The sequence below is a fragment of the Suncus etruscus genome, chromosome 5, assembly GCF_024139225.1.
Source record: "Suncus etruscus isolate mSunEtr1 chromosome 5, mSunEtr1.pri.cur, whole genome shotgun sequence".
NCBI classification, from domain to species: domain Eukaryota; kingdom Metazoa; phylum Chordata; class Mammalia; order Eulipotyphla; family Soricidae; genus Suncus; species Suncus etruscus.
The window spans coordinates 64,021,804-64,045,541 of NC_064852.1; the positions used below are offsets into that span (position 1 = coordinate 64,021,804).

General features: G+C 37.7%; 1 protein-coding gene across 1 annotated transcript in view; it reads left to right on the plus strand.

Moving 5' to 3' along the window:
• The window catches only part of PTPN4 (protein tyrosine phosphatase non-receptor type 4), a 210,422-nt gene that overhangs the window by 178,415 nt on the left and 8,269 nt on the right, over positions 1-23,738 (plus strand). The window contains exons 20-24 of the mRNA XM_049773139.1: positions 4,056-4,222; positions 5,372-5,462; positions 5,566-5,627; positions 17,414-17,560; positions 20,853-20,981. Coding sequence (XP_049629096.1) covers positions 4,056-4,222; positions 5,372-5,462; positions 5,566-5,627; positions 17,414-17,560; positions 20,853-20,981 — 596 coding nt within the window. The remainder of the gene's footprint in view (positions 1-4,055; positions 4,223-5,371; positions 5,463-5,565; positions 5,628-17,413; positions 17,561-20,852; positions 20,982-23,738) is intronic.

The following is a 23,738-nucleotide window of genomic DNA, read 5'->3' on the forward strand; positions in this document are numbered from 1 at the left end:
TTGTCAATGTTAGCCTCAAGAGTAATTATTGATTTATGCCATATTACCAGTTACTGAATGCATACCATAGCAAAGTAAGATATAATTAGATTTCTACCTATTCCCCTTCTACACACAACTTCATGAAAGTTTTAAGTTCTTTTAAAACAAGTTTAAGAGAGACTTAAGGATGTGGCTTGGCCTGCTTTGCAGACATGAAGCTTGAGTCCCATCCCCAGCACACCTCACATGATAAATTTAATTCTACTGGGGCCTCTAACAGCAGCATGATCACAAGTGCACTTCACCTTAGTTTGTGAGTACTTCCGTCCAGTAGATAACCCCCATCATCTCAATAAACAACAGCAACAAGAATAGAATAAGGGTGAAATTTCCTTTAAAGGGCCCAGAGAGATAGCACACTGGCATTTGCCTTGCAAGCAGCCGATCCAGGACCAAAGGTGGTTGGTTCAAATCCCGGTGTCCCATATGGTCCCCCGTGCCTGCCAGGAACTATTTCTGAGCAGACAGCCAGGAGTAACCCCTGAGCAAAGCCGGGTGTGGCCCAAAAACCAAAAAAAAAGAAAAAAGAAAAAGAAAATTTTCTTTAAAAAGAAAATATAAGCCAAAATAAGGCAAAGGAAAGGTATGTAGTTTGATGTAAAGCTCATGTTTTGACATATATATGTACCCCTGTTTGATTCATGGTTTCTACAGCCCCCCACCCCTGTTAAAAAATTAATTTTATCGGGCCCGGAGAGATAGCACAGTGGTGTTTGCCTTGCAAGCAGCCGATCCAGGACCAAAGGTGGTTGGTTCGAATCCCAGTGTCCCATATGGTCCCCCATGCCTGCCAGGAGCTATTTCTGAGCAGACAGCCAGGAGTAACCTCTGAGCAAAGCCGGGTGTGGCCCAAAAACAAAAAACAAAAAAAAAAATTTAATTTTACCTCTTGAATACAATTTACAATTGGAATATATAAATTTATTTTTCTACTCTCTTTGTGATCTAGAATTTCCTTTGTAAACAAATTTAAATACTTTTTTTTTTTTTTGGTGGTTTTTGGGTCACACTCGGCAGTGCTCAGGGGTAATTCCTGGCTCCAGGCTCAGAAATTACACCAGGCAGGCACGGGGACCATATGGGATGCCGGGATTCGAACCGATGACCTCCTGCATGAAAGGCAAATGCCGTACCTCCATGCTATCTCTCCGGCCCCAAATTTAAATACTTTTAAGAACATTTTGCTTTGATCTTAAAGATTCTGATATGTGGGGCCAGAGCGATAGTACAGCAGTAGGGCATTTGCCTTGTTTGCAACTGATCCAGAAAGGACAGTGGTTCAAATCCCGCATCCCATATGGTCCCCCAAGCCAGGAGTGATTTCTGAGCGCATAGCCAGGAGTAACCCTTGAGTGTCACCAGGTGTGGCCCAATACAAACAAGAAGAATCTGACATTGTGCTGGAGGGCCTATGTGGCAGACCCGGTTCAATCCCTGGTACCATGCATCATTTTTCAGTCTCCACCAGAAGTCACTCCTGAGCTCGGAGCCAGAAATAAGCTCTGAAGCACCTCTAGGTATGACTTCTAACCTACAAAGAAAAAAATCAAACAGGTGGTTTATTATTAATTCTTTTCTGTCACATAGAGCAAATTATTTTGGGGGGTCCACATCCTGTGACTCTAAGGGGTTAGTCCTGGCTATGCGCTCAGAAATTGCCTGGCTCGGTGGATCATATGGGTCACCAAGGGATCGAACCAAGGTTTCTCCTAGATCAATTGCGTGCAAGGCAAACACCCTACCTCTGTGCTATTGCTCTAGCCCCCAAATTTTGTTTGTACTGAAAACAATCTTTTGATTTTTGTTCAGTGTTTATTTAATAATATCAAAAAGTACTCGATAATGAAAATTGCTCATAATTATTAATGATAGCCATATATTTAGTAACTTTTACATATTTTCATTTAATTTTTATAGCCTTTCAATGAACTAGATGTATTCCTATCATTTTTATTTGACACTGGGATGTGAAGATATACACTTAATTATTGTTTTGTTTTGGGTCAAGCCCTGTGGCACTCAGGGATTATTCCTGGCTCTGAGCTCAGAAATCCTGCCTGGGGGAACCATATTGGATGCCAGAGATCAAACAGGTGCCTGTCCTGGGTCAGACACATGCAAGGCAAATGCCCTACCACTGTGCTACCACTCCTACCCCAATACACTGAATTATTTGCTCACAAATTTATGGTCAGTACAGAATTAGAATATGACACAAACTCTTATGTATTCAAAAACCATAATCCTTACAGCCCTAAATCAGCTGATTTATACAGTGAACTAGGAAAACAATTAGCTATGTCTTCATGGCAAATGAACTTTCTATTACAGGTTTATTTGGTTTTTGAGCCACACCTGGGGACCTTCAGGGGTTACTCCTGGCTATGTACTCAGAAATCACTACCTGGCTTGGGTACCATATGGGATGTCGGGGATTGAACCCAGGTTCATCCTGTGTCAGCCGCGTGTAAGGCAAATGCCCTACTGCTGTGCTATTGCTCTGGCTCCTCTATTGCAGTTTTAAATGAAAATGTGCTCAATCTATGCTTTCAACATGTCCTTTTTTTATATAGTATGTAATGAAGATTTTAAATTATGTTTGAAAAGTACCAGGAAATCAAAGAACTTATTTTCTCTTCTTTAATTACAGGTTATTTTTTTAACTATACTTGATCTTCGCCAAAAGGATCAGAAGCGATAATTATGGTTATTTTTTAGATAGAATGCAATTTATACTCTTTTGACTTTTTTTCTTTTAAATTTTATTTGATTAAAACCATTGTGTTTTACAAAGTCCTTCATATTTGGGTTTCAGACATACATTGAATCAGGGACTTTTGGCTTTTTCATTTCATTTGAGAAATGTGTTCTTTTCAAAATGTATACATACTCATTTTAGCAGGAAACAAACCTCAAACAGGGACAGAAGATGCCTACTTTCTCAGTGTCAATATTGCCCCCTATAGGGTGTAGTGCTAGAATGATTCAAGTTGATGATACCCTTAGGAGGCAATTAGAGGGAGGAGACTGCTTTCTCTTTGTTTACTTAAAGAAGAGGGATTTCCAGGGAGTCACTGAGTAGTTCCCCCACCCAAAAGGGAATGGATTAAACCAAATTCTTTTGGGTGCCTCTGCTTTGAAGAGCTCTCTCTTCTCTGATTCTCAAGATTTTGTAGGACCAAGAGAACATGCATTTGTGACCTCCTATTCTTTTCTTGACAACTTTTTTCAAATCTCAGTTCTGTGCATAGATATTTCCACATCACATCCTGATCCTGTGTGACTACTTCCCTTAGATCATTCCTTAGATCTGTGGGTATGCGCGTCCCTAAATCAGTTCCATTAGTAAGAGGCAGAAATTTGCTGAAGAGCAAATTTACATATTTACATATGTATTTACATATTTATTTATTTTTAAATATCTACATATTCGCTCAGGTGTTTATATCTGTGTTTATAACAACATGATACCCCCTGCCAAGTTAAATTATGGAATTGAGAATATAAAAATAGGTCGAATTGGCCTTAGTCCAGATTGGAGTCAGGTTCTACTCATACTACCCTCACCATAAATTCTGTCTAGACTTCTCATTTGAAAGCTGACCTCCCAGATGGTTTGACACATGTCAAGGAAAAAGACTTGGACATACTTTGTTCAATTTTTATGCGATGTTTAATATTTAGAGAAATTTATATACTGTTCCTAAGTTCTGAAAATTAAAGTCAAATCTTTTCAAAACAAAAAGCAGCTTTTTCTTACGTTATTTCAAGTTACATTTTCAGTAATATAGCCAAGAACACTTCTTTTCTCCATAAATACAGCAAAGCTCTTCAATTCAACAGCCATTTTTATTCCTGCACTGTAGCACTAGAATCAGATTTGATAAGCTATAAGTAAATAATTTATTTCTCTTGACATAGAATTAATAAAATATCTGGTAAATTCCTCTTGCCACTTTGTTAAAATTTTCATGTGGCCTTTATTTACTTTGTTTTTTTTTTTTTCTTTTTAGCTGTTTATGATGTAGTGGAAGAAAAGCTAGAAAATGAGCCAGACTTTCAGTACATTCCCGAGAAAGCCCCACTAGATAACATTCATCAGGATGACTATTCCCTGCGGGAATCAATGATTCAGCTATCCGAGGGGCTCATCACTGGAACAGTCCTGACACAATTTGATGTAAGTAATATTGTTGTATAGAAAAAATGTTTACCCATTTTTTTTTTTTTTTTGGTTTTCGGGTCATACCCAGCAGCACTCAGGGGTTACTCCTGGCTCCACGCTCAGAAGTCGCTCCTGGCAGACTCTGGAGACCACATGGGATGCTGGGATCTGAACCACCATCCTCCTGCATGCAAGGCAACATCCTTCCTCCATGCTATCCCTCCGATCCCTACCAATATTTTCTTTTTTTTTTTGGTTTTTGGTCACACCCGGCGGTGCTCAGGGGTTACTTCTGGCTGTCTGCTCAGAAATAGCTCCTGGCAGGCACAGGGGACCATATGAGACACCGGGATTCGAACCAACCACCTTAGGTTCTGGATCGGCTGCTTGCAAGACAAGCACCGCTGTGCTATCTCTCCAGGCCCCCTACCGATATTTTCTAATTCACATCAAGAATACTTTGTTTTATGGGACCGGAGAGATAGCATGGAGGTAAGGCATTTGCCTTGGATGCAGATGGACAGTGGTTCGAATCCCGGCATCCAATATGATCTCCCAAGTCTGCCAGGAGCAATTTCTGAGCGTAGAGCCAGGAGTAACCCTGAGTGCTGCCAGGTTTGACCCAAAAACCAAGAAAAAAAAAAGAATACTTTTGTTTTGTGGTGCTCAAGGGTTACTCCTGGCTCTGCACTCAAGAGTCATCCCTGCCAATATTTTCTCGACTATTTGGGATACCAGGAATTGGACCCACATCAATCACATGAAAGGCAAGCGGCTTACCTATTGTACAGCTTAATTTGCTGTACTTTCCAGCCCTCATATCAAGATTTCTTAACTGTTCTATCCTAATTATAAGTTACAAGTTGTCTTTTGGCAGGGGTGATCCTGTTTCTTACTAGCAGAGACTATTCTGAGAAGCCGGGGAGATAGCTCAGCGTGCAAGAAAAGTACATGCTTTGTATGTAGGAGGCCTGGATTCTCTTCCCTATCCTGTAAGATCTCTCAGTACCTCTGTGAACAACTCCATCAGGAGTAACCCCTGAGCATCATCAAGTGTGACACAAAATTACAAAGAAAGAAACTTCTGAAAAACGAAATAGTTGGCCTTGATATCTTTCTGGACTCAGCTTGTTCTTTTCTTTTGTTTGTATGTTTTTTTTTTAGCAACTATATCGCAAAAAGCCAGGAATGACCATGTCTTGTGCCAAATTACCTCAGAACATTTCCAAAAATAGATACAGAGATATTTCACCTTGTAAGTTTTTACCTACCCTCTATGTTATGAATATTTTTAACATAAATTTATTAATGTTAATTTTGTTTTAAATTTTAAAAAATAATTCCTTTAAATTTTTCAGATGATGCTACACGGGTGATTTTAAAGAGTAATGAAGACTATATCAATGCAAATTATATAAATGTAAGTTTATTTTTCATTATACCATTGTCATTTGGAATAAGAAGGAATGAGTATGAGTTTTGAGAATCATTCTTTTTAGGTAAAAGGCTAACCCTGAAAGATAATTAAAACTTTTAGATACTGAAAAATATTAGTATTAAAATAGCTTGGTGCTAGAATATTAACATAAGCCTAAATGGAGCAATGAAACAGAATAGCTTTATTCCAGAAATCAATAGAAATAAATATTAGCATTTTGTTTAGAGTTAAAGATAACCTTTGGGGGCCGGAGAGATACCACAGCAGCAGCATTTGCCTTGCAAGCAGCCGACCCAGGACCTAAGGTGGTTGGGTCGAATCCCGGTGTCCCAATTGGTCCCCTGAGCACTGCCGGGTGTGGCCCAAAAACCAAAAAAAAAAAAAAAAAAGATAACCTTTGAAATCATTAAAGATGAAACATTATCTAGTGAATATTTGGGTTCACTATCGGGACTACATCAATTGTAGGAAGACTTCTGACCCATTATGGAGATAGCAGTATTGTAACTTTTTTTCCTATGTAATATTAGAAAATTTCATCGATCGAAAATTATCTTTCATCTATATGCCTACACAGATATACATTTTTAAGCAGATCCATATATTAGGTAATTGTTTTTTTTTTTTTGTTAGGTAATTCTTGATGTGAACTTAAGTTTTACTAAAATCAAAATATAAGTGTAAAAAAGTAGAGTCTTGGGGCCAGATGGATAATAGAGTATTAAGGTAGTAGGCAGCCAACCCTGCTCTATTCCCTGGCATTTCAAGGTATGACTCACTTCCCAAAAATGGAGTCTTGAAAGAAATGTGAACAAATTATTTACTGTCTCAGAATGAAGGTTTCCTAAGCTTAGATATGTATTATCAAGAAATGATGGACTTGGAAAAATAAGTTTTCATTTCAGAGATGCTTAAAAAAATACTAAGCCTGGGGCCAGAGTGATAGAACAAGGGGTAGGGTGGTCGCCTTTCATGTGACCAACTAGAGTTTGATCACTGGCATCCGATATGGTCCCCTGAGCACCACCAGGAATGACTTGAGTACAGAGCCAGGAGTAATACCTGAGCACTATTGGGTATGCCCTCCCCCAAAAATCCTAAACGAACTGCTTCTAGGGGGTTAGCATAAATGAGAGCAATTGAGGCTCAGATACTTGTTATGATAGAAGGAATCTTGAGGAAGTGAAATCTAGTGTACCTGATGCAAAGGAGTTGTGCCTCTCACCTCCCTAACTATCCTCACCTGGTCAAAATAAGTTAAAGAATCTGTTAACAGTGTAATTTGAGGTGTGGGAATCAAACTGTTCATGAAGCTATCTCTGGGTATCCCTGAGACTCCACTCAACACCTCTGACCTGTCTAAGGGGTATGCCCCCAGCCTACTCTATTTGGCACCTTGTGGATTGCTGTGGATGAAGAGGAGACATGCCCAAAACAGGATTGGTACCACTAGTATCACAAAGCACAACTGGAAGCCAAGTGTTGTTATGAAGTGCAATACCTCACTGCTCAGTCTACACGGGAGATGGGTTGTCAGCTCTCTGTCACGCTACAGAGTTGCAAGCTGTGCTCAGTTTCCTACATAGCCTAATGACACCTGATATAACTTCATTGATACCAGATTTTCTCTCACCAGAAAGTTTAATGTCTCTTCTCCTTTACCTTGTTTTAGATCTTTATTCCACTTTAAAACGTACTTTGGAAATAATGATAAATAAATAAAACCTCCTTTGACATTAGTAACATTACTGAGAAGTTTTTGAGCTTCTTGGCTCAGGGGAGGTTCCCAGCTTTGTTTAGCCAGCCATAAATGTAAATCATAACACAAAGAAAGCTACCTGCAGCTAGTCTGAAAATTATGTATGTCTGTTCAAGACCAGCAGCTTTGCAGATGTGATGGGGATTCTGAGAGACTACCAGATCTAATAGAGCAAATGCTGAGCCAGTTTCTTAAAGGAAGAACATCCATCCTTAATCACTGAGATCTTTAGGAAGAAGTTTGCTCTGAAGGAAAAAGATATCAGTAGAAAGAGAAACTGACAGTACTCAGCTCTGCTAACTCAACTTCAGATTCCTGGAATTTTTACAATACTTCCATCACTACAGATCTTTCTGCCTCTTCAGTTAGAATTCTGCAATTGTCTTGCCAAAAGCTAGAACTTGGACTGAAAGAAAAGCCACATTATGTTTTCTATACTTCAACTTTAGCCAAAACAAAGCCCTTCTTTGAATTTAGTTTACTGTTACAGGTAAATGTAGATAAAGTAGATTGTTTTAGCCTACCGAGTGAAATAATTTTATGGCTTTTCTTCACCTTATGTCAGGGGTCTCAAACTCAATTTTCCTGGGGGCCGCAGGAGGCAAAGTTGGGGTGATCCTTGAGTGCAAAGTCAGTAGTAAGCCTTGAACATTGGGGGGTGTGACTCAAACAATTAAAACAAAACAAAAAAAGATTCCTCTAGTCCAGGGCCACAAAATGTTGTGCAGAGGGCCGCAAACGGCCTTATGTGAAAATCAGTCTTAATGAATAATTACATTAGATTCCATAATGGGAGAGTTCCCAAGCCACTTACTCTCAGAGGATTCCTGCAACAGAGCAGGTTGAGGAAAGGAAACTATAAATGTTTATATGTGTAGTCACAAAGCAGAGAAAACCTTAGGCAGCCGCATTATAAATCAGCAGTGTTCCAACAACCAGCCCCTTTCCCCTTCCTTATCCAGCATCTCAGTGTTGAGATGGCATCTCTGGAACAGCTGCTGCTAGGGAAATTTGGGCTTTTTTAATCCTTAAATATTTTTTGGAATATTCTACAACCCATTCCAAACCCAAATTAACCCCCCAAGATTCTCAGACCTCATAAGTTCTACTGATAGGAAAAATTTTCTCTTTCAAGGACTTTCAGGTTAAGCTCAATAGGAAAGAAAAATTGGTATGGAAAGAGCATGCCATGACTGAGTCAAAGACACCCAGTCTTTTTCTTTACAATATGCATCTATGCTTAAAGGGCACTGTTTAGAGAGAATAATCAATCACATTTGTTCTATACATTTCTGAGGTGTCATTAGCTAGTGACTCTCAAATGTAGGGTTCCTATTGATTTATGATTATGAATTTTATGGAGTTCTTATGCATCTCATCTTCCAGCTCATTGATTTAGTCTTCAGCTGCTGTTACTCTGTTGCAGAGTCTTTCCAGTGAGGTTTTCATTTTGACTACTGGGTTTTCCATCTTGTTATTTCAGTTTGGAGTTTTCTTATTTCTATTTTCATATCCTCTTGATTCTTATTTATAAACAGTTCAGCTCGATCTATGCTTTCTTTGAGTTCTATGAACATTACCATATTTCTTCTCTAAACTCCTTATCTGAGAGGTTAAATAGATGGTTGGCACTTTTTATTGTCTAGGTGATGTGCAGGGCTGCGGAGCAAAGCGGAGAGGTCAGGTTCCTCAGGCTCTACCCTCCTTGGGTGTTGCCAGCTCACCTCTCATCACATGGCTTCCACAGACATTTCTGGGCGGATCGTATCAAACAGCAGATGGTTAGGCTGCAGCCACTTGCAGTGGGGTGGCAATTGGGCTGATTATGAATTTTAATAATTAGGATTCTGCCTTTCCCTCTTTCTTTCCAAGGTAGAACCTTGGAAAGTCAAGGTGTTAGCTCAGTGAGTCAGAGCATAAGCTTTGCACATAGAAACTCGGGGTTTATCTCCAACACCTCATAGTCTTTTTAGCACCATCAAGTGTTGAAACAAAACTTTAAAAAGCCCTGCATTTATAAAAGAAAACAAACCTAAGACCAGTTCTTATCCCATTCACAGAGATTTTGTAATAACCTCTTAAAGTAGATCTATTTTAGAGCTTGTAATCTTGCTCTCCATCCCACCTGCCAATACCTCTTTAAGCTTCTTTGCTATTATGGAAGTTTTCTGCTGTATAGGAAATTCTCACTTAACATATAATATATTAAGTATAACACAGGTCAAGTTGGAATCATGATTAGATCAGATACATGGCAGTAATAGAAAATTTACTATTATGTTTTCAAGAATAAAATACTGTTTTAGCATAAAATAAACTAAATGAAAAAGTAAAATTTTAAAATACTACAGATTAAGTTGAGTTGAATCCAAAATACTTGATTTTTTTTAAGGTACTTGATTTTTCTGTGGCACAATTGTGAATGGCATTTTTTAAAGTTATTTTTTCTCTTATTTGTATATTAAAAAGCCATGGATTTTTGCATGTTAATTTTATAGCCTGCCATTTCACTATACAAATCTATTGTTTCTAGATGTTATTTGGTAAATATAGTAACATATGATCTGCAAACAATGAGGGCTTGACTTCTTACTTTCTTTTCTGAATGCACTTGTTATCTTTTTCTTGCCTGATTGCTATGACAAGTACTTCCAGTACTTTGTTAAATAGAAATGGTGAGAGGAAGCAATTTTGTGTTGCACCAGATCTTAGTTTAGTTTTATTCCATTGAGCATAATATTTGCCATGGGCTTTGACTGTATTGAGAAAAGTTTCTTTCATTCTCATCTTATTTTTATCATGAATGGGAATTGGACCTTGTCAAATGCTTTATTTGCATAAATTGATATAATCATATCATTTTCATGTTCTCTTTGTTGATACAGTATGTTGACTTACTTGGTATGTTAAATCATCCTTGCATCTCTGGAATGAATAATAGTGGTTGTAGTTCTTTTTGTGGCATCTTTGTCTGCTTTTGATATCTGGGTGATATTAGTTTCATAGAAATTGGGAGTGTTTCTATTTCTTAATTTTCTGGAAGAGCCTGAAAAGGATTGGCAATAGGTCCTCTTTAAACGTTTGAAAGAAATCACTAGTTAATCCATCTGGACCTGGATTTTTGTTTTTTGAAGTCAACTAAAGAGGTGAGAAAGCTCTACAAAGAAAACTACAAAACACTGCTTCAAGAAATAAAAGAGGACACAAGAGAATAGAGACATATACCCTGCTCGTGGATTGGGAGGATTAACATCATTAAAATGGCAATACTTCCCACAGCATTTTACAGATTTAATACAATCCCTCTAAGGACATTTTTCAAAGAAGTGGATCTTAAAAGTTATTTGGAATAATAAACACCTACAAATAGCTAAAGCAATCCTTAGGAAATGTAAATCGTACTATAAAGCAATAGTCATTAAAACATCATGGTATTGGAATAAAAACAGAACCTCAGATCAGTAGAATAGACTTGAGTATTCAAAGACTGACCCTAGATATATAATTAGTTAATCTTGATAAAGGGGCAGTACAAAAATGGAACAGGAAAGCCTCTTAAGCAAGTGGTGTTGGGACAACTGGTCAGCCACATGCAAAAACAAACAAACAAAAAAAAAAAAACCTCAGAACTCCATCTAACACTGTGTGCAAAGGTCAAATCCAAATGGATTAAAATATTGATATGAAACCCAGAACCATAAGGTCTATAGAAGAAAACATAGGTAAAAAACACTCCTTGACATTGCGACTAAAGTCATCTTCAAGAAGGAAACACCACTGTCTAAGCAAGTGGAAGCAAAGATAAATAGCACTACATTAAAAAGCTTCTGCACCTCAAAGGAAATAGGACTAGGTAAAAAGACTAACCATAGACTGGGAGAAACTATTCACAATACCCATCTGATTAGGGATTAATATTTAAGATAAATATAAATATACATTTATATTATATATATACAGATGGCACTGACAGACCTTAACAAGAAAAAAATTCTAGCCCCATTCAAAACTGGGGAGACATTTCCTCAAAGAAGAAATAAGAATACACATGGCTAAAAAGCACATGAAGAAAATCCACATCACTAGGCATCAGGGAAATGCAAATCAAAATAACAATGTGATATCATCTCACACCAGAGACTGATACACCTCACAAAGATCAAGAACAGCCAGTGCTGGTATCGATGTGGGGTGAAAGGAACTTTCATTCACTTCTGGTAGGAATGCCATTTAGCCAAGCCTTTTTTTGGAAAACAATATAAATATTCCTCAAAAACTGGAAATTGAACTTCATATGATCCAGCAATATCTAGTTATCTCCCCTAGGAACACAAAAATACAAAATAAAAAAGTCCTCTGCACTCCTATATTCATCACTATTTACAGTAGCCAGAATCTCAAAACAACCTAGGTGCCCAAACACAGATGAGTGGCTAAAGAAACTATGGTACATCTATCTACATGATGGAATATATGGAATATGCAGCGATTAGGAAAAATGAAGTCATGAATTTTTTTACATGGATGGATATGGATATTATTATGCTGAGTGAAATGAGTCAGAGGGAGAGGGAAAGACGTAAAATAATCTCACTCATCTGTAGGATATAAGAAAAATAAAGACAATATGGTAATAATATCCAGAGACACAATAGAGATGAGAATCAGAAGGACCAGTTCATGTAAGAAAGCTTGCCACAAAGAGTGGTGAGTGCAGTTAGAGTAGACATGGGTCTACTGTGACACTGATAGTTGGAACTGGTCACTCTGGACAATACCTGGGTGCTAAAAAGGGGATAAAGTGACATGAATGACACCCCATCATTAACAATAGTGCAAACCACAGTATCAAAAAAGAAAAGAGAAAGGGCCAGAGAGAATGAAGTAAAATGCTGGCCTCAGAGGCAGATGGGGGTGGGTAGGTGGAAAGAAAACTGGGGAAATTGCACTGTACTACAAACCAAAGTGTCTAAAAGAGAAAATGAGAGAGAGAAAGAAAAGAAGAGAGGAAGAGAGAGAGGAGAGAGAGAGAGAGAGAGAGAGAGAGAGAGAGAGAGAGAGAGAGAGAGAGAGAGAGAGAAGAAGAATAAAAAGGCATGCCTGGGAAAGGGAGAGGGCATTGGGGAGGGTGAAAGGGAAACTGGAGTAGTGGTGACTGGAAATGTTGCACTGATGAAGATTGTTGTACAACTTTATCTGTGAAAAAAGAGACAACTGTATTATGAATGACCTGATAACCACAGTGTTTAAATTAAAAAAAAATTTTAAATACTACAGAGGCTGTAGTAATAGTACAGTGGGTAGGAGGGAGGGCACTGGACTTGCTGGAGTGATGACAGCTGAGAGGGCACTTGCCTTACATGTCGCCAAAGTGGGTCCAATTTGCAGCAACTCTTATGGTCCCCCAAGCACTGCCAGGACTAATTCTTGAATGTAGAGCCTGGAGAAACCCCTAAATACCACCAGGTGTGGCCCCAAAACGATTTTGTTTTGTTTTGGGGCCACACCCGACAGCACTCAGTGGTACTCCTGACTCTGCACTCAGAAATCCCTCCTGGCAGTCTGGGGGTATGGGAATATGGGATGCCAGGAATTGAACCCAAGTCTGTCCTGGATTGGTTACATGCAAGGCAAATATGCCCTACTGCTGTGCTATCACTCCGGCCCCCAAAACCATTTCTTTAAAAAGGAAAGAAACGAAAAAATAAGGGCTTGTTTTTTATTATTATAGAAAATAAAACATAAGAGAAATGGTACCATGAAAGTAATAAAAACAACTCACAAGAAATAAAATACAAGTGACATTTTAAAATGGTCATTTCCAGTTTTCTAAAAGTAGAATAGTACAAAAAGTTACCTCACCCAGAAAAATTTGTTTTCATGAGCTATCAACAAATGACCAAATTTGTTTCACCTAAATACTTTTAATTCTCTGCTATTTTTAATATATATTAATATATATTACTTTTTTATAGATAACATTTTTTTGTTTTGGGGTCACACCAGCCCAGGCTGAGGACTGACTCTGGATGTGCGCTCAGGAACACTCCTGGTGGTGCTCGGGAATATATGTGTTCAAATCTGGGTCATCTGCCTTCCAGAAAAGCACCCCACGCACTATACTATTGCTCCTGCTTCTTTGTAGATAACATTTAATTCTTGTTATTACAGTCATTATAGTCTGTAAAATTTCACAAACACTGAATTAAAAATACTGAATCAGGGGCCGGAGTGGCGGTGCAAGTGGTTGGGTGTTTGCCTTGCTCGCAGTAAACTCAGACAGACCATGGTTCGATCCCCCTGCATCCCATATGGTCATTCAAGCAGGAGCAATTTCTGTTCACATAGCCAGGAGTAACCCATGAGATTCACAGGGTGTGCCCCCCCCAAAAAAAATAAAACAAAAAAAAATACTAAATCTCGGGCCAGAGAGATAGCACAGTGGTAGGGCGTTTGCCTTGTATGTGGCCAACCCAAGACAGACCCTGGTTCAATTCCTGTCATCCCACATAGTCCCCCAAGTCTGCCAGAGTGATTTCTGATTCTAAACACAGAGCTAGGAGTAACCCCTGAGCACTGCCAGGTGTGACCCAAAAACCTAAATAAAAAAATAAAATAAATATTTTTAAAAAATAATGAATCAGGGGCCGGAGAGATAGCATGGAGGTAAGGCATTTGCCTTGCATGCAGAAGGATGGTGGTTCGAATCCCAGCATCCCATATGGTCCCCTGAGCCTGCCAGGAGCCATTTCTGAACGTAGAGCCAGGAGTAACCCCTGAGTGCAGCTGGGTGTGAACCAAACACCAAAAAAAAATAAATAAATAAAACTGAATCAGGACCTGGAGAAGAAATATAGTGGACAGGGTACTTGACTTATACACTGCCAAACCTGGTTCAATCTCTGGCACTCCACATGGTCCTTCAAGCCAACATCATTTTAACTCTGCTGAAGGAATGTTCTGTAGTACTTTATTTTCTCCATGTAGCACATCACAGCTTTTCTGCACTTAGGAACACTAGACAATACTTCAGCTACACATTAGAGAACATACTAACAAGAAATAGAAAAATTCAAACCATATGAACTATATAAAGCAAGATTGTTTATAATTAAAGAGCAGAAAAAAAAAACAATATTGTACTCGGTATTAGCTTTGAAATATACACATCAAATGACTCAAACTTTCACTTTCTTAAATAACCATAAAAGCCTTGCAAATGTTTGGGGTTTACTAATTAGTATGTAAGTAAATTTGTGAATACAGAATCTGACTAATGAGGATTGACTATTTCAGTATGTACCTTTGATAATGTTTTTTTTCTTTTTCTTTTTGGCCACACCCAGCAATTCTCAGGGATTACTCATTAGGCCAGGAATCATTTCTGGCAGACTCAGGGGACCATATGGGATGCTGGGGATTGAACCTTAGTCAGCCACATGCAAGGCATGTGCTCCAGTGCCAAAGTTGTTGTTGTTGTTGTTGTTGTTGTTAATAGAATGTAACAGTACATTTGTAGAACTTAGAAAAATAATATAATGGTTAAGTGAATAATTTACACAACTTTGTGGCTTTCCAGCCAAAGATAGTGCCACGAATTATGGTGCTTGTCTTGTGTACGGCCAATCCAAGTTCAATCCCTAACATTACGTATGGTCTGACAAATATCTTTAGGAGTAATCCTGAGCATATGATGGATGCAGTCCCCAAACAAAATAATAAAAGAAATATATTTGCGGAATCAGCGTATACTTTTTAAAAATCTACAGTGCTAAATTGTTCTCCAAAGAGATTTTTACCAGTTATGTTTCCCTGAGTAATATGTAAGGAATGCTTATCCTCAGATAATCTCCTTAAAATAGCCACAGTTCTGAAAATCTGAACATCTCAGTGCTCTGAAATGTAAATTGGTTTGTTTATTTTGATTTTGAGGGAGGGGTAGCAATTGGTGGTTTACATGATCTAACCTGGACTCAGTATCTCACCTGAATTGATCTGATACTTATAGTTTATATTAATCCCACTTAGAATTTCTGTTGTTTGCTATTGGAGGTCGAAATCATAAATGATTACAGGTCATATCAAATAGTATACTGAAACAGTTACAACATATTGTTACATATAATGATTTCCTTTTACAAATCCATAAGATTCTGAATCCCAGAATACCCCAAAAATGTATGTGGCCCTGACATTTCATGCAAAATTTAGACCAAATTTATACATTACCATTTAAGTAATGAAAAATAGTTATTCCCTACAGTTTCGGTTGATAGTCTTGTGTGGATTAAGTTGTAATTTTTTAATTTAGGATTTCTCTCAGGTTAATTGAATGCAAAGCAAGTGCCTTGTCCATTATACTATCTCTCCACTCCTACAAATGTATTTCATGTTCACAAAAACATTAAGTTCACAAAAATTGTACAATGTAGTCTTGTTTGGAATAGCAAACTGACTAGTGGTAACTAAAACACCTGTTAAACTGGGATTTTTTTTTCACAGCATCAAACAATTCAACTTTATTAATTAATAAATCTATAACTTAATAATAAATCATTAACATATCAAAGATACTGAAGAAAATAAACAAGATGGGAAACATGCTACCATTTATTCTATAGAAAACAGGATAGCATTTTATATATTATACCTATAATATATAACATATTATATTTATCAAATGTATAAAATGTCTCCAAAAGGGGGCCGGAGAGATAGTATGGAGGTAAGGCATTTGCCTTTCATGCAGAAGGACGGTGGTTCGAATCCCAGCATCCCATATGGTCCCCCTTGCCTGCCAGGGGTGATTTCTGAGCATAGAGCCAGGAGTAACCCCTGAGCTCTGCCAGGTGTGACCCAAAAACCAAAAAAAAAAAAAAAAAAAAAGAATGTGGGCCCAGAGAGATAGCACAGTGGCCTTTGCCTTGCAAGCAGCTGATCCACAACCAAAGGTGGTTGGTTCGAATTCCGGTGTCCCATATGGTCCCGGTCCCCCGTGCCTTTTCTGAGCAGACAACCAGGAGTAACCCCTGAGCACCGCCGGGTGTGGCCCAAAAACCAAAAAATATATATATCTCCAAAAGAATATTTTAGAAACTAGGAAAATTACTGCCCTCTTAAATAAAGACAAGAACCGGAATAGGGCTCTTTTACTTGTTTTGCTTGGTTTTGGTTCTTGAGCCACACCTGGTGATGCTTGGGGCTTACTCTTAATTCTGCACTCAGGGATCAGAGTTGGCGGGCCAGATGTTCAAATGGGATGCCAGATATAAACCCAGATCAGTCAGGTGCAAGGCAAGCTCCCTATCCAGTATACTATTGCTCTCGTTCTCTGGGGGCTATTTTTCACCTTAGTGCTCAGGAGTTCCTTCTAGTGTGGCCTGCGGAACCATGCAGTGCCAAGCATTGTATCTAGAGCTCCAGTCCTTTGCGATGTCTCCATAGGCCAAGAAATTTCTTTATTCACCTTTTTCTGTTCTTGAATTAGCCATTACCTCTTACATTTTTTAATTGCTTCTCAAAATGCAGCAATATAAAGCTTATCTTTACAAATACAGTATTACCTCTTTCTAGTATTTAGGCATTTTAATTTATTTTTCCAATATCCTCTTAAGTTTTACACAAACATTGCATCTAAAGTAAAAACAATGGTTGAACTTTTATTCCTTACTGTGAACAGTAAGATTTATGAGGCTTTTTTCAGGTTGGCCACATGCAAGGCAAGTCCTCGAACCACTATCACTCGACCACTAAAGCAACTCTTTATATAATTTAGTAGTTCTTTGGAGAATATGTAGATTCATATTTAATGTTAATTGAATAATAAATGTGTATAGCCACTGGTAAGTTCTAAGATATTTCTTCTATAGATAAGAAATGACTGAGAAAGTTTGTTTTATTGACTTTGAAATTTATTTGGATTAATAGATTTAATTATTACTGGATGATTCTTTTGTTTGATCATAGTAAAAAGTAATGTAAAATATTTTATTTTTCACATATTTTTTAGATGGAAATCCCTTCTTCCAGCATTATTAATCAGTACATTGCCTGTCAAGGTCCATTACCACACACTTGCACAGATTTTTGGCAGATGACTTGGGAACAAGGTTCTTCCATGGTTGTTATGTTGACCACACAAGTAGAGCGTGGTAGGGTAAGTGACACTTCAATTTAGTGTTTCTAAGATTCCTTTCCAATTGTACATAGTGTCAAAATTTTTGCATTGATGAGATGTAGTTCAGTGATAGAGCAATTACAAGTCACTAGGCTAAGCTTCTCAGCACCACACATAAAAGTTTACATTGATTTCTTTTGTAACCCTAAAACTTAAACCACAATGACTGGAGAGATATTAGAGCCAGTTGGGTGTTTGCCTGGCATCTGGCCAACACAGTTTCAATTCCTGGCATCACATATAGTCCACAGAGTACTGTTAAGAGTAATTTCTGAATGCAAAGCCAAAAATATACTCTGACCATTACCAGGAGTGGTCCCCCCACAAAAAAAATTAAAAACTTTTATCACGTTTTATATGTGATATATCATTATTTAAATGGATTGATGTATATTTGCTAGTTGTTTTGTATATAGAATATACAAAGAACTCGTGCAACTCAAAATATAAATACCCATTTTTATTAACATTGCTGTGTTATATTAATTTTATATTAATTAATTAATATATTAATTTTAAATGTGCATCATTGAAAATAGGCATGTGTATATATTGTTGGTTATATATACTTATATATCATATATTTATAATATATCTATATTATTTTATTTTTGTTTCTTTTGTTTTTTTTGTTTTTTTTTTTGTTTTTTCGGGCCACACCCATTTGGTGCTCAGGGGTTATTCCTGGCTAAGCGCTCAGAAATTGCCCCTGGCTTGGGGGGACCATATAGGACACTGGGGGATCGAACCGTGGTCCTGATCCTTGGCTAGCGCTTGCAAGGCAGGCACCTTACCTCTAGGGCCACCTCGCTGGCCCCATATACCTATATTATTTTATATTTATATATTATTTCTTCATAAAGTAGTTCCCTTAGTTCCATTTTTTACTACTTTCTATCCCCTTCCCTTCTGTTAATCATATTTAGTTAGATAATAGAATTTTTCCCTATATGTGACATATAGGTGAAATGATAATGGCTTTTTTTGTTTACTAAGCATTATGCTTTCATTATCTACTGAATTTAAAAATAGGCGGACATATGAATAGATGATTCTGTGAAGAAAATTTCCATGAAAAGAAGCTTAGCATCATTCATCACCAAAGAAATATGTGTCAAACCAGTTCATTTCTAGTAAATAAAATTAAAATGAAAGATAATAACAAATATTACTAATAATGACATGAGGAAAATGAGCCTTTATATCCATCTGGCTTATAAAACTTTGTAACCACTTTGGAAAACAATCTGTCAGTTCCTCTAAATCATCTTAAGCAAAGAATGGAGTATCCAAGAGAATTAGAAATGCCTTGGGGCCGGTGAGGTGGCACTAGAGGTAAGGTGTCTGCCTTACAAGCACTAGCCAAGGAAGGACCGCGGTTCAATCCCCCGGCGTCCCATATGGTACCCCCAAGCCAGGGGCAATTTCTGAGCGCTTAGCCAGGAGTAACCCCTGAGCATCAAACGGGTGTGACCCAAAAAGAACTAAAAAAGAAAAAAAAAGAAATGCCTCCACAGGGTCCGAGAGATAGCATGGAGGTAGGGCATTTGCCTTGCATGCAGAAGGACTATGATTCGAATCCCGACATTTCATATGGTCCCCCGAGCCTGCTAAGAGCAATTTCTGAGCGTAGAGCCTGGAATAACCCCTGAGCGCTGCCGGCTATGATCCCCCCCCCCCCCCAAAAAAAAAGAGAAGGAATGTCTCCACACAAAAAATATACATACATGTTCATAGCAGCATTAGTCATACCAATCTAAAGATAGGAATCACCCAGAAGTACCAAATAAACTATACTTATAGTTGAATATTATTTAATAATTAAAAAGCAATGAAAAATTTCTTTTAATTTTTGGGCCACACCTGGCAGCACTCAGATTATTCCTGGCTCTACACTCAGAAATCATTCCTGGCAGTGCTTATGGATCCATGTGGAAAGCTTCGGAACAAATCTGGATCAGCTGTGTGCAAGGCAAATGCTCTACCCATTCTACTATTGTTCTGGCCCTAAAAATTCATGTTTTGAATTTTTTTATGATGAACCTAGAAAATACCATGCCATATAAACAGTGCCAGTCAGCCAACCACCAATGAGATTCTATTATATATAAAATCATAGAATTGTATGATTCTTTTATATGAATCCAGAGTAGGCAAATTCATAGGAACAAAAAATAGACTATACATTAATCTTATACATTTAGTCAAGGAAAGGAAAGCAGGTAGGATAAAGGATTGTACAGTAATTGGTATGGCTATAGGCTTCTTTTTATGTTTTAAAAATAATTAAGTCATTTCCAGAGAGATAGCACAGTGATAGGGCATTTGCCTTGCATGCTATCAACTCAGGACGGTCCTGGGTTCGATTCCTAGCTTTCCATATGGTGCCCCGAGCCTGCCAGAAGCGATTTCTGAGCACAAAGACAGGAGTAATCCCCGAGTGCCACTGTGTGTGGCCCAAAAGCCAAAAAAAAAGTTTAAGTCATGATTGCACATCTCTGTTAATAGATCATCATATCATGAGCTTTAAGTGTGTGAATTCTGTGATATGTGATTTATAATAGCAATAATTTTTAAAGTAAATTAATGACTTTATAAGAAGATAATGAAGGATGGAGCTTATAGGATAATAATACAGAATAAAAAATACTTGCATTTAGCTTCTTGGTGATGGTGTTTATGGTATTTGCAGTTACTGGGATTGAGTCCTGGGCTTCACACATTCAGGCATGTTTTATCCTATTAAGCTACATCCACAGCCCTGCATTTGACTTTTTAATTAAAGATTCTTTATTTCCTTGCTTACATCTAAGAGATTCTAAAATTAGTGTATTATTTTGCCACCCTTGTACTACTAAGACTCAGGCCAGAATTATAAATGGTAAAATATTGGGTGAAAGCTTCTTGCAAACAGCTTTTTGCAGTCTCAAATAAATCCTCACAGATTATCAGTACCAAGAAAAAAGTGACTAAAGAGGGGTGAGATATACAAGACAAGTACTTGTCTAGCATGTGGCTGACCTGGGTTTGATCCCTGGCATTCCATGTAGTCCCCCTGAGCAGAATCATGAAATTGCCTGAGTATTGCCAGATATGGCCCCAAAAACAGAAACAAAAAAGTGATAAAAATGATTGTAAACAGTTGGAGATTTAGAGAAAGAATTTCTAAAAGTTTACTAAATTGTTTTTGAAACTTTACTATGGATCTGAAAATCTTAAAAATGAAAACATCTTAAAAATTGTAAAAATATTTAAAATCTGTTGCTTGCAGGTTAAATGTCACCAGTATTGGCCAGAACCCACAGGAAGTTCATCCTATGGATGCTACCAAATCACCTGCCACTCTGAAGAAGGAAACACTGCATATATCTTTAGGAAGATGACACTATTTAACCAACAGGTAAGAAGGCAGGACATCCATTCATTAGAGTTACGGTGTTCAAGTTACAGTCTTGGAAAGCTAGAATTATTTTTTTTGAATCCTAGTTAGTAGAAAATAAATTTAGGGACTGGAGCATTAGTACAGTAAATAGAACACTTACCTTGTACCTGGTTTTGATCTCCAGCATCATGTGTGGTCCCTGAGCATCACCAGAAGTAACTCCTGAGTGCAGAGTCAGAAATAACCTCTGACTATCACAGGATATTGCCACAAAACAAACCAAAACAATTTCTTTTTAAGAAAGTTGTGTTTAAGACACTGAACTACTTTGTGATTCATTGAAATAGTTTGGAATCTTACAAACTTTAAGTCCCATGTCTTGGTTAAATATGAATGCTCAGTGAAAAAAGAAGCCAGTGAATAACAATCTGTTTTGGGATTTTGTTGGGTTTTTGTTTTTGTTTTGTTTTATTTTGGGGGTAGGGGTGGGTTGTTTTTGTTTTTGTTTTTGGAAGTTTATTTTCAAGCTCACTGATTCTGTCCTCAGCAGCTATTATTACTGTGCTGGTGAGGCCTTCCAGTGAGTTTTTCATTTCACCACCAAGGTTTTTAGTTGTCATTTCTGTTTGAAGTTTTCTCATTTTTACTCTCATTTTCTCTTGAATTTCATTGTCTGTCCATTTTATGGTTTCTTTGAACCATAAACCTTAAACATCCTCAACATTTCCTTTCTAAAAGTCCTTATTAGAGAGGCTATATAGGTAGTTGATATTGGTTGGGTCTTCAGAACTGCCATATTTATTCATTAAGCTTGGTGGGATATAAGGAAACGGAGACCTCTTTTTTTGGAGGGGGGGGCCATACCCAATGATACTCAAGGTTACTCCTGGCTACGCGCTCAGAAATCTCTCCTGACTTGGGGGACCATATGGGATGCCAGGGATCAAACTTAAGTCACGTAAGTCAGCCACGTGCAAGGCAAACGCCCTACCGCTGCGCTATCACTCCAGCCCCAGAAAGAGAAACTCTTATGGCCTCTGACTTTAAGGATAAAGCTATCAGTTACTAGATACCCCACTCCTTGTAACTGCTGCTAAATGGCAGTTGGTGGGGGGGTATATAAAGCCCCACCACATTGCTCCTGATGGGTGGTCTCTGCCATACTGCAAAAAGATCCTACTGCCAATCTGTCTGCCTCATTTTCTTGGGACTGTGTCTAGTTTGGGGGTTTTGGGTCTTGAATTTTTTGGGGTTTTTGTTTGTTTGGTTTTGATGCCAGGGATTGAACCTAGAGTCGCATAATTACAAAGCATGAATTCTGGATGAGCTGCATCCCACACAGTATTTACAACTCCCACTAAAATTATACCAAACATGTGTTTAATTATAAAGATTTCTTCTTATTACAGTGGGCATTTTAGGTTAGATCCTCAATATTACATATTTCTCAGGACTTCCTAGGGAATTTCATGAGCAATATGCCAGGAGTAGTCCCTGAACACCAGATGAAGTGCCACCTATATTTTTTTAAATACAGAAGAGGGCTAGAGAGATAATACAACAAATAAAATGTTTGCTTTGTAGATAGAACTTTTGAATTCTATTCCCAACAACCCATCTGATCATGACCCCTGTCAGGAGTAAACTCTTAGCACAACTGGGTATATCCACAAAACAAAAAATTTAAAATGTATAGCACATAGTCAAATGCAACAAATAAAAATTATCTCTTCATTTCCCAAGTAAATGTGGAAGATAGGCTGTATGGTTACAGATATTATATAAGCATTATTTATATCTTCAACACAGTTTTTTCATTGACTCACTTACTTGAAAGAACACATCTATAGAATTGTCCATGACAGTATCATGTACTATAGTTTTTTTATTTTTATGTAACTCCTGAATACTTCAGATCTATCCTAATAGTACAAATTAATTTTTGAAGTTTGAGCCATAAATAATTGGGGGGGAAAAGCCATATACAATTGTGCCATAAATATATACATAGAGAGGCCAGAGAGATAGCATGGATGTAGGGTGTTTTGCTTGCATGCAGAAGGATGGTGGTTCGAATTCCGGCATCCCATATGGTCCCCTGAGCCTGCCAGGAGCCATTTCTGAGTGTAGAGCCAGGAGTAGCCCCTGAGCACTGCCGGGTGTGACCCAAAAACTAAAAAAATACATATATGTATGTGTGTATATATAGACAGGAGACTAGATGGATGGACTTTGTACATAAGCATATGTACAAAGTTACTACCTCAAAACTTAATAAAATAAAACGCTATTTTAAATTTTATATCTGGATTCCAGAAAGATAGTGCACAGGTCAGAACGTTTGTCTTGCATATGACCAATCACGATTTTATCCCTGCTAGCCTATTGGTCCTCTGAGCAGAGAGCCAGGAGTAAGTCCTCAGCACCACTAGGTGTGGCTCCCAAACAAAATAGAATATGTAAATAGCCCATCTTGTATATTATTGGCATTATTAAATTATTTTGTTGATGTTAATAAGAGATATGTATATAGTTATTCAATAAACTATTTTTAGGGATTAATGGTGTCAACAGTTCTGAAGAATTATCTGGATGTCTCTTGGATATTCATTAATTCCTTTTATAAATATTTTATTTTCATGCTCTTTTCTTAAAGCTGCCTTTAATGTAAATAACAATAACCAGGTTTCATTGTTGAAATTTGGAATTTTGTTGATTTTGTACATTTTATTGGTGACTGGGGGAAAGCATACTTATTTTGTTTTAGTGGGTCTT